The 13,367-nt window shown below is 46.7% G+C and overlaps 2 protein-coding genes across 5 annotated transcripts in view; one reads left to right on the top strand and one right to left on the bottom strand.

Moving 5' to 3' along the window:
• The window catches only part of CEP83 (centrosomal protein 83), a 47,712-nt gene that overhangs the window by 21,108 nt on the left and 13,237 nt on the right, over positions 1-13,367 (top strand). The window contains exon 16 of one of the 4 annotated variants that reach the window (XM_042889786.1): positions 448-1,689. The exons of 1 other annotated variant lie outside the window; for it this stretch is intronic. In XM_042889786.1, the coding sequence (XP_042745720.1) occupies positions 448-633 (186 nt within the window). In that variant the 3' untranslated portion in view covers positions 634-1,689. Of the gene's footprint in view, positions 1-447; positions 1,690-13,367 lie in introns of those variants that run through there. 2 more of the 4 variants (XM_042889789.1, XM_042889790.1) reach the window with 2 other exon arrangements.
• The window catches only part of PLXNC1 (plexin C1), a 68,106-nt gene continuing 56,354 nt past the window's right edge, over positions 1,616-13,367 (bottom strand). Inside the window, exons 24-31 of the mRNA XM_042889785.1 lie at positions 12,380-12,434; positions 11,513-11,544; positions 11,317-11,424; positions 9,667-9,830; positions 9,109-9,256; positions 6,094-6,234; positions 5,940-6,014; positions 1,616-4,559 (exon numbers count right to left, since the gene is read on the bottom strand). Of these exons, the coding sequence (XP_042745719.1) occupies positions 4,455-4,559; positions 5,940-6,014; positions 6,094-6,234; positions 9,109-9,256; positions 9,667-9,830; positions 11,317-11,424; positions 11,513-11,544; positions 12,380-12,434 (828 nt within the window). The 3' untranslated portion in view covers positions 1,616-4,454. The remainder of the gene's footprint in view (positions 4,560-5,939; positions 6,015-6,093; positions 6,235-9,108; positions 9,257-9,666; positions 9,831-11,316; positions 11,425-11,512; positions 11,545-12,379; positions 12,435-13,367) is intronic.

Raw genomic sequence — 13,367 nt, 5'->3', positions numbered from 1 at the left:
TAAATGGCTCCTTCTGGACATGAAATGTCATAGTGTTTTTTCTCACATCGTGACTCCGTAATTACAAAACAGGATTGCCACTCACTGTTTCTTGTGGGCTTAAAAGCATTCTGTGTACCCCAGAGTGCTTCTGAGGGCGATAATCTCTCTGAGGTGGCCCAGCCAGCACTGCTGATTGCTGTCCCTGAGGTGAGGCCACAGCTGCTGTGTGTCTTCATCTCAGAGCAGCAGTGCTGCGCTCCCATTTCTTGCTACTGCTGCTTGCCATGAGTGTCAGAGCGAGACCTGCTAGAGGTGGGGGGTGCTGGAGGCTGGAATGTAATGAATAACATTTCAAACATCACAGTTTTTGTTTCAAAATCATTACTTTAAAAAATGAAACGATTGCTTGTTTTGGTTCCTTGGAGGCGTGCAAAATATAATAGAGCCACTTCTATTAATTTCAAGGAAGAACAGCATCAGAGAGAGCTCTCCCTGCTTCGCAAGCGGCTGGAAGATCTCGAAACCAGGCAGAGAAAGCAGCTGCAGGAGCTTGGGCCGGCTGGGGAGCGGCTCACAGCAGGAACACGCAGGGAGCTGGCATCCAGCAGGGGAGCAGAGGGAGCTGCTGTGCAGAGCGAGGACTCTGCATAAGGTGTGCAAACTGTAGGTGCTGTTTGCAGTAGCTCCTCCTGGCCACGTGCTCTTAATATCCTCCAAAGCACGACTGTGTGTGCGGAGGTGCGGGAAATACATCCTGTGCAGTTTTGTGTTTTGATAGACTGCCATCCGTTAGCAAACGGGATGGTATCTAAATGAAAACTTTATAACAGCATTTTGAAAATGTCTTTATAGAAATGCTATACAAATATTTGGAAGTCAAGACATGCAATAAACTACATTTTTGATAGTACTCCAGCTGCTGGAATCCACGCCTGGAGTGGTGCTCCGAAATTCCCATGCAGACAGATGGGGTGAAATGGGTGCTCCTGACTTTGCTCTTGTCCATGTGCCTCTTGGTTTTGTAACATCAAGAAACAACAATCAGTTTCTAAAAAAATACTGTTGTAGAGATGGAGTGTAACAAATTGCCTTCAGGTGATGAAAACGTTAGTTTGTATTTGTTGCCACTGTAGCTTGTTTTGTCAGCTACAATAAATTTATTTATTTAAGGTTTAAGTTGTTTTCCTTGGTTATCAGCTTAACACCTGTGGAGATTCAATTAATTTTTGATGACTTGATAGTGAAAACTTGGAGATGTGGGCTGGCTTTTTCTTACTGTTTTGTTTTTTTCAGGATACTGCAGTGTAAATTCATTAGTGAAAAGTGTTTAATACTTGACTGCATATTGTTGGAACTGTAGGAACAGTCAGCTGAGGAATGAGCTGCAGATGGTGGCTGGCATTGTCTTGCATTCAGCTTTGCTCTGCAGCATGTTTTACTTTCTGTGCCATAGGTAAACATAAGTGCTGTATTACGGTTTCCTAAGTGCGCTCCAAGGAAAGCAGTGCATGGCACCTGTAACTGCTGGAAGCAATGGAAGCTGATTGTATTGCATCTTGCACTCCCCTCCTGGCCCGGGCACCACTGCAAAACTGTTTGCTCTCTTAACTATTTTAAAATACACAAAGTAATCTAACCAGCCTTCAAATGCACTTTATTTGAGATAAACCCATACAAACACCAACATGTATTTGTCGTTTGCACTTTTTTTCAAACCATTCATTTTAAACAACAGGTTAACTTCTGTACAACAGGAATTACTTTACACATTAGTAGCATTTGACTTTAAATGACTGCAAAATAATGCTCTGTAAGCTAGTGTTAGAAAATAAGCTGTTTGCAATAGCTGTTTGCCTGTAAACGTGTGGAAATCAGTTCAAGAGAGGTTTGCTTTCATTTTAGAGAACGCGACTACAGTTGTTGGGTTGCCAGAAGGCAGCATTAGTCATACCTTGTTTTGTCCGAGTAACAGCAGACTGTGAGGGTGGGAGTTGTGCCAATGTTTTGTGAGGTCCCAAACCTACCACAAGAGCTACAATCACTTCATTATACTTCACGTCACTTTGTGAGATCCACTTCATGGTTTACAAAGTCCCAGCATGACTTTAAATGGGCTACAACAGAGTGAAGCTGGTTAGGAGGCTCCGATACAAGGCAAGAATCCTATTCCAGGCCGTAGGCAAAGCTACAGGGCCTGCTTCAACACATACTTAATCTCTAGAAATCATTAACGCTATTGCAGCAAACAAGCAGTAGTACAAATACAGAATAGGACTGGTTTCAGTTTTCTCATCATATAAACACACAGAGTGAGGTTCACAGGATCAGACCCACGCAAACAGATTCTATTTTACAGCTTTCCAAGCAGAAGCTGTGAGTTGTGCTTCTGCCTGTACAGAAGGTCACTGTTGAACAAAACGAGCGCGTTTCCTTCTCATGCGCTTCCAGCCATCAACCGAAATGGAGCTCAACTCGTGAGACGTCTGCCTGAGTGCAGTGAGCAAACTGCTGATGCCTGTCCTTCAGTGGTAGTTACTGTGCTTTATCATTGATTAGTTTGACGCTGCTTAAAAAGGTCAGGTTAAGAACATTAAAAATCACAGCCCTTAAGTACAGCTGATCTGTGTTTATGTGCTACTCGAGCCACAGTGCACTCCTTTAGGACAGAGGGCAAGACAGGTTAGATTGGTTCGGCTCTTTTCCATTAAAATGAAACTCACCACGCCTGGCAGAGGAGAGAACTGCTGAAAGCACTGCAACATTGTAGTGCAGCTTCCTGAACAAAGCCATACATTCCATCAAGTATAAAGTGTAAACTTAATAGCAAGTATAAGACTTGAATTAAAACAAAGCCATCACAGTACGGACAGGCGGCTCCCCTCTCTGATCTGCAAGAGGAACAATTTGTGCAATCGTACGGCAGGGAGGGGGCAGACCAGTAGGCAGTGTGTTTTGTTTTGTTCTTCCCATGGGAGCAGATGCCCTTCCTTCTGCCCAGGTGTGGCTGTTTGCCCCCCCTGCTGCTGGCTGGCCATGCACAGCCAGCCTGGCCAGCTCTGCTCTGCTGGTGTGCTGTGACCTCTGGGCATCACCAAGGCAGTGCTGCACGGGTACACCTGTTTGGAGTGCTCAGCTGCCTGGGAGCCACGTGCCACATCTCTGCCTCATCCCAAGACCCAGAGGATGCTGCCTGCTCTAAGTGTGAGCCAGTTGTACCAAGGCAGAGGACAGCGTGTGGCTGCCCCGGTGGTGGGGCCCTCAGGAGCCTCGAGGCAATGCTTTTTGGGCCTTCTCCCACCTTGTAGAGGAGATGCTGCTGATCAAAGCCCTGCCTGAAAATTGGGTGCTGGCTGAAGCCTTAGTATGTGCCATTATAGCAATCAAAGCAGAGCCCGCGGTGACCAAACCTTGCAGCTCACATGGAAGTGCAGCTGTGTGGCAGCAGAGCGGCACCACAGCTCTTCCATTGGGTGTCAGCCACAAATGCAATGCTTCTTCCTCCCAGGTCTTTCTTTGAAAACATCCACGCCTCAAAAACCTCCCCAGCAGGATGAGGGCAGGCTGCCCAAGCCCTAACTAACCTTCTTTTGACAAAACCTTTGTTTGGACAACCTGGAAAAATACAATGAGATGCTGGCATTGGGTTTGTGAGCCACCTGCACACAGGCGGTGAGGCTGACAGAGCTGGCAGAGAGGGGCTGTTCTCTGAGCGCAGCCATCACAGCTGCCTGTTCTGAGGCAGCATGGCCCCAGAGGTTACACCTCGGAAGCTGCTCACAGGGGCTTCACAGCTTGTCTAAGGATGGAGAGGCAGAAATGTAAACACAGACTGATGCCAGAGCAGGTCCTTTCTCCGAAGCCCTGATCTGTGGTTGGCTCCCCCTGCAAAGCCATTTCTAAACTCCTGCCATGTGGCATTTGCACTTCAAAGCTCAGCCCCACCCCCTTGCAAAGCAAGCTTCTCCCAAGTGTCACTGGGTGCTGCTTTTCATTGCAACAGGAGCCAGCCTACATTTGCCTGGAAGGAAGGAGCCTGCAGCTGGCTAGCGTGCTGACCCCACAGCCTGTCTGCGGCTGTGGGAAGGGTGTGGCAAACCATCATCAGCTTTCTCTTTTCCAAACAGAGCAAAGCAACGTAAAGGTTCACATGGGCAACTCCGAGTTTGCAGCGCGCAGATCCTACAAGCTGCTTTTCAGTCTGTGGGAAGCTTACAGAGGCAGTAGCTGGCAGTACCTGGGTTCAAGTACCTAAAACCTCTGGGCTGCCAGTGCCAGCCTCAGCTGCACCGTCACATTGGCATGTCCAAAATCCAGCCCTGTGCACCCTTCGTTCCCAAACTGGGGTATGGAATGGTCAGAGTGAAGCAGTGTTCAAGTGGCTCGAGCCCTGTACAGAGTCATTCAGAACTGCCTGGGGAGCAGCAGCACTTATTTCAAGTTCCCCGCAGTGATGCTGTGAGGCAGTGCTTTGCTCAAACCCATTTGCATTTCTTCTTTTCATCAAATAAGGCTTTTACTTGCTGGAGCTGTTTCTGGACATCTTCAAACCCCCGTTCTCGCTCGAGTTTGCTGACAATCTGTTAACAATTAGCAAAAAAGGGAATCATTTTGTTAGTGTTTCTTTGATTTGCTGCTCTTTAAAGCCTACTTGTCTGCATTCCAGCAGCCACTGGCAGAAGAACTCATCTGAATGCCCGTCTGTATGTAAACATTCTCTTCTGACTTCAGCACTTCATTTTAGTAGCTTTCCTTTCAAGTCATTATAATTACAGCAATTGCAACACTCTGCACAAGAACGACAGAGCCAAACTAAGAAGCAGATGAATCCCCTCCACATTCAGCTGCTGGAGTGCGTGGGGCAGTTTTACTCCAGTGCAGATCTGCACTCAAACTTTATTTCTCCTCCTCCCTTAAGCTGCCACCCCACAGCTCCCCTTTGGCACCCAGCAGGCAGTGGGAAGCAGCCCTTGAGCACTGCTGTGTCAGAGAATGCTGCTGGCACCTCTACAAAGGGGCCAAGAGCAATGGCAGAGGTGTAGCTGTTCCTCCTACCCCCACTCCTCCCCCGTGCCTGGGGGAAGCACAGGGAGAGTGTCCTAAGGATGGGGTTAAGTGTAGTGAGGTTTTATGCCTTCAAAAGAGCAAAAATTGGCATTAAGATTGGAATGTATCTCGAACTCTTCTGTGTCAGCGATTCTAATAAGCTTAATAAACCGTCCTGCTTTTCCAATTATTACATCAAGCTTTTTAGAAGTTTGATGCCAAAGCCAGATAACTCAAGATGCTGGAGACCAGAAATAGGAGCCATCAGGTGCCCGGCAGCTGGGCGCTGCAGCCAGGCAGCCACTGTGCTGCTGAGAGACCCTGGGACTGCACCTCAGATGCCTCTGCAGCTGCAGGTACTGCAGCCTCTCATGAACAGCCAAGCAAACTGAAATGAGAATCCCCCTGGGGAGGGGGCAGGGAGCTCCTCACAGAGCAGCCTGAAGGCAGCCAGTGGCAAAGTGAATCCAGGTGAGAAAAGGTTCTTTGTTAGTAATAGCACCATAGCTTCTTTTCCTTAAGAGAAAGTCTGTTGGAGCAGAGGGCTGTGATGGGAAAAGAGCAGACATGTCTTGCTGCAGGGCTGAGTGCTCTGCTGAGGGGTTTGTGCCAATTGTTACCATCCCTGGTGCTGCACCGTGATCTGTTTTCTCACTCCCCGGAGAAAAGGAGCGCAAGCACAGGAGCCATGGCAGGCAATAAGGGATACTGTACAAACACTACAACACAAAGCACTGGCTACTTTCTCTGCAGGGAGAGTTCTGTGGTGCAGCAAAGCAGTGCTGATATCAGGGTGCATTACACCCTGGACTGGCAAATCCACAAGCAGATGGGACTGCAGCAACACCACCTCAGTGGCATCCAGCAGGGAGAGGCCTGGCCCGGTCGGTGTGCTGGGCCCACTCAGTGCTTACCTCATCGTAATACTTCACAATGTATCTGTAGATTTCCATCAAGGCCACTTCCTCATTAAATTCATTTTCATGTTTCTAGAACAGAAAAACAGCTCTGGTCAGATGGTTCTCGTCTTTTAAAAAAGCAAACGAAGCTCCCACTTCTCAACCGCACCTTAGATTCCTGAGTTAGAAATTCTTCAACCTCTGAAGTGGTCAGGGGAGGCAGATCCCTGATGGCTTTGTAGTACGCCTTCACCTCCTTCTTGTACAGCGGAATGTCCTTAGCGTAGAGAAGCTTGTTTGTTGGTGCTTCCTTAAGAGAAAATATTGGAAGCATTGTCAGTTTTCACAGCACACGTTTCCAGAGGTTCCACCTCCACACAGTTAATTGCATCTAATCGTGTCTCTGTGTGACTCACTTCTCTTTGCAGTGGTTCCATGCAAGCAATCAAGGTTACAGAAGAAAGATGAAGACCAGACATTGGTAACAGCTCATTGTGTTTTGTGACAGCTGCCATGTAATTATTTTCAATGGCATCGGGAGTGCTGATTATTTATCTCTCAGACGTTTTTCTTTCTAATCTTTCCTCTGCCCCTCTCTGGACCTGAACAATTGTCAGAGCTGAAGTATAGGGCTTAATGGAGAGCAGATGCAGCAGAGCTGTAGAAAGTTCATAGAATCTTGAGTTGGAAGGGACCTTCAAAGGTCACCCAGCCCAATTCCCTGCAATGAGCAGGGACGCCTACAGCTAGCTGCTTAGAGCCCCTCCAGCCTGACCTTGGATGGCTCCAGGGATGGGGCATCTACCACCTCTCTGGGCAACCTGTGCCAGTGCTTCATCACCCTCACTGTAAAAGACTTTTTCCTTATATCCAATCAAAACCTCCCCTCTTTTAGTCTGAAATATCTCCCCTTGTCCTGTTACAACAGACTCTGCTAAAGAGTCTCTCCTCTTCTTTCTTGTAGCTCTCAGGTCTCCACAGAGCATTCCCTTCCCCAGGCTGAACAGCCCCAGCTCTCTGTCCTTACAGACAGACTGTTGCATCCCTTGCATTATTTCTGTGGCCCTCCTTTGGACACACTCCAACAGGTCCATGTCTCTCCTGCACTGAGGACTCCACATCTGGATGCAGTACTCCAGGTGACATCTCACCAGCACAGAGCAGAGGGGCAGGATCACCTCCCGCACCCTGCTGGCCACACCGCTTTTGATGCAGCCTGGAATACAGTTGCCTTTCTGTGCTGCAAGGGCACACTGCTGCCTCAGGTCCAGCTTGCCATCCAGCAGTAACTCCAAGCCCTTTCTGGCAGGCTTGACCATTTCATCCCTCAGCTTGTACTGATAGCAAGGACTGCCACCACCCAGATGCCACAACTTGCACTTGGCTTTGTAAAACCTCATGAGGTGCTCCTGGGCCCACTGCACGAGCTTGTCTAAGTCTCTCTGGATGCCATCCCATCCCTCAGGCCTAGGGATCCTGGCACCCAAGTTCCCCTTGGGCAATATGCCAGAGAAGCCTCTAAACACCGTGCTGGTAGAGGTTCCCTACAACATTGTCCCATGCCCTGCCTTTCTCTTTACTTTCCGTGTGCAGAGCTGATTGCCAGGCAAGCAGAGCCAAAGGGACTTCGTTCCTTCCCCAGGACTTCAGCGGCCCAGGTGAGCACTGCTGACCAGTCAGCTTTTAGCTCAGCTGAGGAAATAAGCGCTGGTGTTTGGTAGGAGCCAAAGCTCCATCTGGAAACCATGACTTCAACATGCAAAAGTTGGGGCTGGTAGTTTCCTGTAACTGCTCAAATTTAAATTCTGGGGACTAAACGACACAGCCCTGTGACACCTTGCTTCCCCTGTGTGACAAAGCGTTTTCAGCATGTTTATTTTCTAATTGTCTATACAGAATGTTTTAAGACAAAAGGCTAAAAATCACAACAGTAAATTTATTTTACTAATACTTAGCAATATGTTGATGGCATCACAAACCAGCATGTTTCAGGACACCTTCTTTTCACATGACTAATGGGAGCTGTTGTAGCAACAGGACTTCACAATGGATGGTAGGTGCAGAAACTTAACTGGCTGTGCTCATCTCCATTTTCCCCCATCAAGCAAGTGAGGTGATTAGCTTTAGTTCATAACACTCTGCTCCTGAAGCATGAGAAACGAGAGCACTATTTGTTATTTAACAGATGAGCAGTTGGTGCAGCTGAGCTCACACAGGAAATTACTGAATTTTTCTCTACAAAATTTTAGTCTGAAAAATCTCTGGCTTTCTTTCCTTGGTAGCATGAGCCTGAGTAAGTACAGCCAGCTTCGCTCCAAAGAAAAGGAATATAGCCTCAGGAAAAAGGAATTCTTTCTGGTCCCCAGACTTTCTGACATTGTACTAGAGAGCTTCTGAATGCAAGATCTCTGGATTTGTTCCTTCAGTAAATAATTCTGGATATAAAAAGAGAGTGGCTAACACCCATGAAAGGAACTGTGTTGAACTTTTGCCCTCTTTCAGATATTCTCACCGATCCCTGTAGCTTACTGTAACTGTTCTCTGCACATCAGCAAGCTGCAAAGTCTGAAATACTTCTTAGATAACATTAACGCTTTTATGACCTCTGCTTAAAAACTTCATTAAAATTTATACCATTTCCACCCTCTTCCACATATTCTATCCACTACAGTCTTTTACAAGGGTAGATAACAGCAGGACAAGGGGAAATGGTTTTAAGTTGAAGGAGGGAAGATTTAGGTTGGATATCGGGGGAAGTTCTTTACCAAGAGAGTGGTGAGGTGCTGGAACAGGCTGCCCAGAGAGGTTGTGGATGCCCGTCCTGGAGGTGTTCAAGGCCAGGCTTGATTGGGCCATGGGCAGCCTGGTCTAGTATTAGATATGGAGGTTGGCAGCCCTGCATGCGGCAGGGTGCTGGAGCTTGATGATGATGCCATGAAGATAAGCAACAGTTACCCATACAAATAACATTTTACCTGCTGTATCTGTCTATGCCAATGAATTCTTCCGAGTCTTCTAAGATGGAGCAACAAGAAATGGAAGCCTGGCTTAATGACACCACAGCCAATTTTGCCTTCAGCTTCAGTAGATTCAAGACTTCTTTCATCCCCCAAATAATTAAATAGTTAGAAAAAAATTAATCACTGGTTGAGAAGTTAGTGATAGCCATGCAGGGCAGCATTACCTTCCCCATCGTCTGTTCTGCTAGAGAAAAGGCATCCATGAAGGCTTGTGCGATGACAGACAGACAGCCATCTATATGTGACGTTTTCTTAACATCAAAGACAAATTGGGGATTCTTCAGTATGTTCACCCAGAAGCGCAGAGGAAGACTAGGAGAGAAAGAACAAGCACCCTGAAGATTTAGCTCAGGCCACACGACTACTTTATAACAGTACTTTAATCTCACTGTACTCATGGAAGGAAGCATCTTTTTGTGCTGTCTGCTGTTACAAGAGGGATTGGGGAACAGAGGCTACAGAGCAAACCCATCCATCAGTCCCCCCTCCACCTACAAATACCACTCTCAATCTCTTTCTGGCTCTGAAGTCAGTGTGCATACTCCAAAGCCCTGGGAGCTACGGGGGTTTTATCAGTACCTAATCCATGCCCTCACATTATGGGGACACGTCTTCAACCCGACCCATCAAAATCTTATTCTTTGGATTATGGATGACCACCCATCTTTGCAACTACACCTTTGAAGAGCACACGCACTCCTATGCCTGTCACACAGCCGTACCTGTTGGTTTTCCATATGTGAACCACATCAGGGTCTGTGATTCTTTTGCTTTCGGCCTGGGCGTCCAGAAAGTCAAAAAAGTACTTGATGGCAACAGGTGCTTTATTGTTAGGTAAACTCCAAATACTCCGGAAGAGATTTTCGACAACGGAATGAATTGCAACCTGAGAAGTAAGGAAGCGAGGAGTGCTACGGTTACACAGGAGAAAAACAAGATTTGTCATCGCTGAGAGCCGAATGTGTGCAGGCGAACCACGCACAGAAATCACCATGTGTTTGTGGCAAACACCTGGGCCATGGGCTACCGGCAACCAACAGTCAGTAACAAAACTGAAACTACAACCACAGCGTAACAAACTGCTTTCACACATCACTACTACTCTGCCGACGGGAAACAAGTGACAAATGGTACGTGAAAGGAATCGCTCGTGGCATTTCCTGAACAAAGAACCTCAGCTCTTCAGACACTGTTCACACCTCTGCTGAAGGCATTTGCAACACGTGGCTGCAACAAGAGGGAGGTGAGGAACTGAAGTTTAACCAGCTCTTGAGGGCATGAGCCTTCAAGCTGCCTTACAGATAGAATGTGAGCTGCTCTCACCAGTAGCACCTCTCAGCCAAGGCACTGTGGCTGCTGATCTAGTTCTAGGATAGTGGCTTGGGGTGGCATACAAAGATGAAGAACTAAATGCTGGGTATTCCTGATCCAGAAGCGAAGCTGTTTGGCTGACAAAAGCAAAGTCTGGACTACTGACAGACACACTGACATCTTCACTAATGGCTTACCCCAGCAATTCTTAAGGGCTGATGCTAGTTTCCATGCCTAATGAGAAGTGACCAGACTTCACTCCTACTTCAAGTAGTGTCCCAAATTGCCTCAGATGCTATCAACAGTCTAATTAAATGATGATTGATAGCTTTTTAAATGCAAGAAGGCGATCGTCATCATCATCCCTTCAGGCCTCTCGTATCTCACAGCTCTCAGCACAGTGCACTGATTAATATTTTAAGTAATACGCTGCTGAAAGAATTTTATATCCCATCTGAGCATGTCAGAAACAAGATGACATTACTGGAGGGAATAAATGTGGCTAACTCCAAGGGATGTCAACTGTACATATTAAGTAATTATATTACCAATCCCAAGGACCCTGTTTTTAAAAATTCATCTATTTATTTTGGATGCTTCATTGGAGACCCTAAAAAGATTATTTCATTTCATGGGCAGCATTTGCTGAAACTCAGGCACTAGAAACATAAGAAGTTGCCTCTGAGCTGGGCAGACTCCACCGGAGGGCAAATGAATTGCTGACTGACAGGGACTGTTCTTACTCTGTGAAGCTCAGTAGCAAAACTCAATTTCTGTAACCCCAATTAAAAAAAAAAAAAAAAGTTGCACTTCTTGGGGAGATGGAGTGTGTGAACGTGTGAATAAGAGTATTTTAGACCTCTAGCATTAGCAAACCTGAAGTGTGGCTATCTTTACAAATGGTCCCAGTCAGTAGTTTGCAGAGTGATTTTTACAGGCTTTTTATTTAGCATTTGATAATGCACAGGAAGCTTGCACAATTTCTGCTTAAATTTCTATTTTCTTCATGCAAAACTTGCCAAGCCTAACACCAGCCCCCAAACAAGACCTTCACAGCTTACCTTGGTTGACAGTAGCTTTGTCAGATACATTTCTTTCACTTTGAATTTTTGCTTTCCTTTGTGACCCGATCCTTTCATGTCTTTATTTGCTTCAGAGTCTGGTAAAATCTGTCACGATAAGGTTAGAGAGATTACACAGATACAAATACAGTTCAGTAGTACATCTACTGTGTAACAGTGCAATGGCTGAACTCACCAAATGACAGTGCTCATCAGAGTAGTCCACATCTAAACAACAGAAAGCAAAGAGCAAACAGACATTAACGAAACATACAGCTACCAGCTGTGAAGTCTGTGCTGTGATGCGCGAGTGTGCTGAGCAAACCGATCAGTGTCACACTTTCTTGCCTGCAGGGTGGGGGAAACCTCAGAATTGCACCAGTTTTGGGTCACGTCCTAGTTCCAAGTTGTCCCACTAAGACAGTTCTAAGCTGCCGCTGGAGTGAGCTGGCTGCAAATATCAGCCCCTCTGAGAGGAGGGTGATCAGCAGGAGAGGAGGTGACTGCACAGTTTCATCTCTGGTAAGAGCCCCTGGCGAGGCAGGCTGAAGTCAGGTTTGAAAGCAATAGCTGGGAATGGGCAACTGTTTTTGCTGAGGGAGGAGGCAATGCCACCCCGTGACTCATTCCCCAGGGGCATGTCTTGTAGCTTCAGATGCCTGCTTTGACTGCGTGGTGAGTCACAGTCACACGCCACGTGTGTGTTTCTCCCCAGGGGCTGACACTGGAGCAGGGCACACTTCCTGTGCTGCTCTCATCAGTTTGTGCTATTCTCTGGGGTTCCCCGCTTTCTTGCCTATGAGTTTGTGCCTTGAATCACTCAGAAGCCAAGGACTATAGGTCATGCCTCTCTTTACTTTGCCTTCTTTCTTCCTCCTGAGCCCACTGTACGTGCCAGAGGCCCACAGCCAAGGTAGCACGGCTCTTCATCTGGCTCAGTTCTGCTGAAGTGCCAATTTTTCTGAGCTGCTATTGACCAAGACACAACCTGTCATAGCTCGGCTCTCTGCATTCCCAGCCCATTCTCTACAAAAGATCAAATAGATTGCAGTTCATTTCTTACCTGAGTGGGTATTTGTCTTCTTTTTCAAGACTTTTATAGTTGCTCCATTTGCAATCTGAAAGCAAATCCAAACATGTCTTGCTGAAATAGGTCACACTGAGGGTCTAGCCCAGAGCTATTCTCAAACTCAATTCCCAAAGCCACCAACTTATTTATGCCCCATGGAAAGTAAGGTCAAAATGCATACCTAGTTACTTTGTGATTTCTAGGAAAGATCTTCCTTCTCCTTGCCTGAATTTATAGTGCTGCCAGGATAGTGAGTGTTATCATTGAAAGGCCTGGTCTTCACAATGAGCATCTGGTTTTAACCCCCCTGCTCTGTGCAGGGTCTCCAACCAGCAGACCAGGCTGCCCAGAGCCACATCCAGCCTGGCCTTGAATGCCTCCAGGGATGGCGCATCCACAACCTCCTTGGGAAACCATCCACAACCTTCCCTGTGTTATCTTGGAGTGAAAGTGCAACTCATGCTTTTATTGTCAAAGAACAAGTCCAAAATGGCTCACACTGAGAACTATACCACTGCTCTGCTGTCAAACGCTGGGTTTTGCCAAGTGCCAGTTTACTTCTCTCTATAATTACAAAAACAACTGGCCAGTCCTAAGAAGGGATCTCTGCCAAAATATTTCAAGTGTTTTTTAAACCTTGGCAGACAGCCCAGTGTGAGAAACCAGTTTAAACATTAAGATACTCTATCAAAAGCTGTGTCTTGCAGAAAAGAATTATGCACTTACACTTGCTCCCCGAAAGTAAATATAATCTATTTTACAAGCTTTATTTTTTGCAGCATTTCCACTTATCATACAGTGTTTCAGAACTCTTCAGATAACACAGAGCACTTTAAAATTTGGCACAAGTGGGAATCTGCTCTAAGGCTCTCTCTTGACACGACAAATGCCCAGAGAGAACAGGAATCCTCCTTCTTGTCCCTGAAGACAGGCAAACAGTCCCTGAGCAGCGTGGGCTACGTGCTGCTGGCAGTCCCTCCCT

This window comes from Lagopus leucura, unplaced genomic scaffold (genome assembly GCF_019238085.1).
Source record: "Lagopus leucura isolate 7727_CA_CO unplaced genomic scaffold, USGS_WTPT01 Super-Scaffold_100159, whole genome shotgun sequence".
In the NCBI taxonomy this organism is placed as follows: domain Eukaryota; kingdom Metazoa; phylum Chordata; class Aves; order Galliformes; family Phasianidae; genus Lagopus; species Lagopus leucura.
The sequence above is the reverse complement of the archived record's forward strand: the minus strand, read 5'-3'. Positions and strand labels throughout refer to the sequence as shown.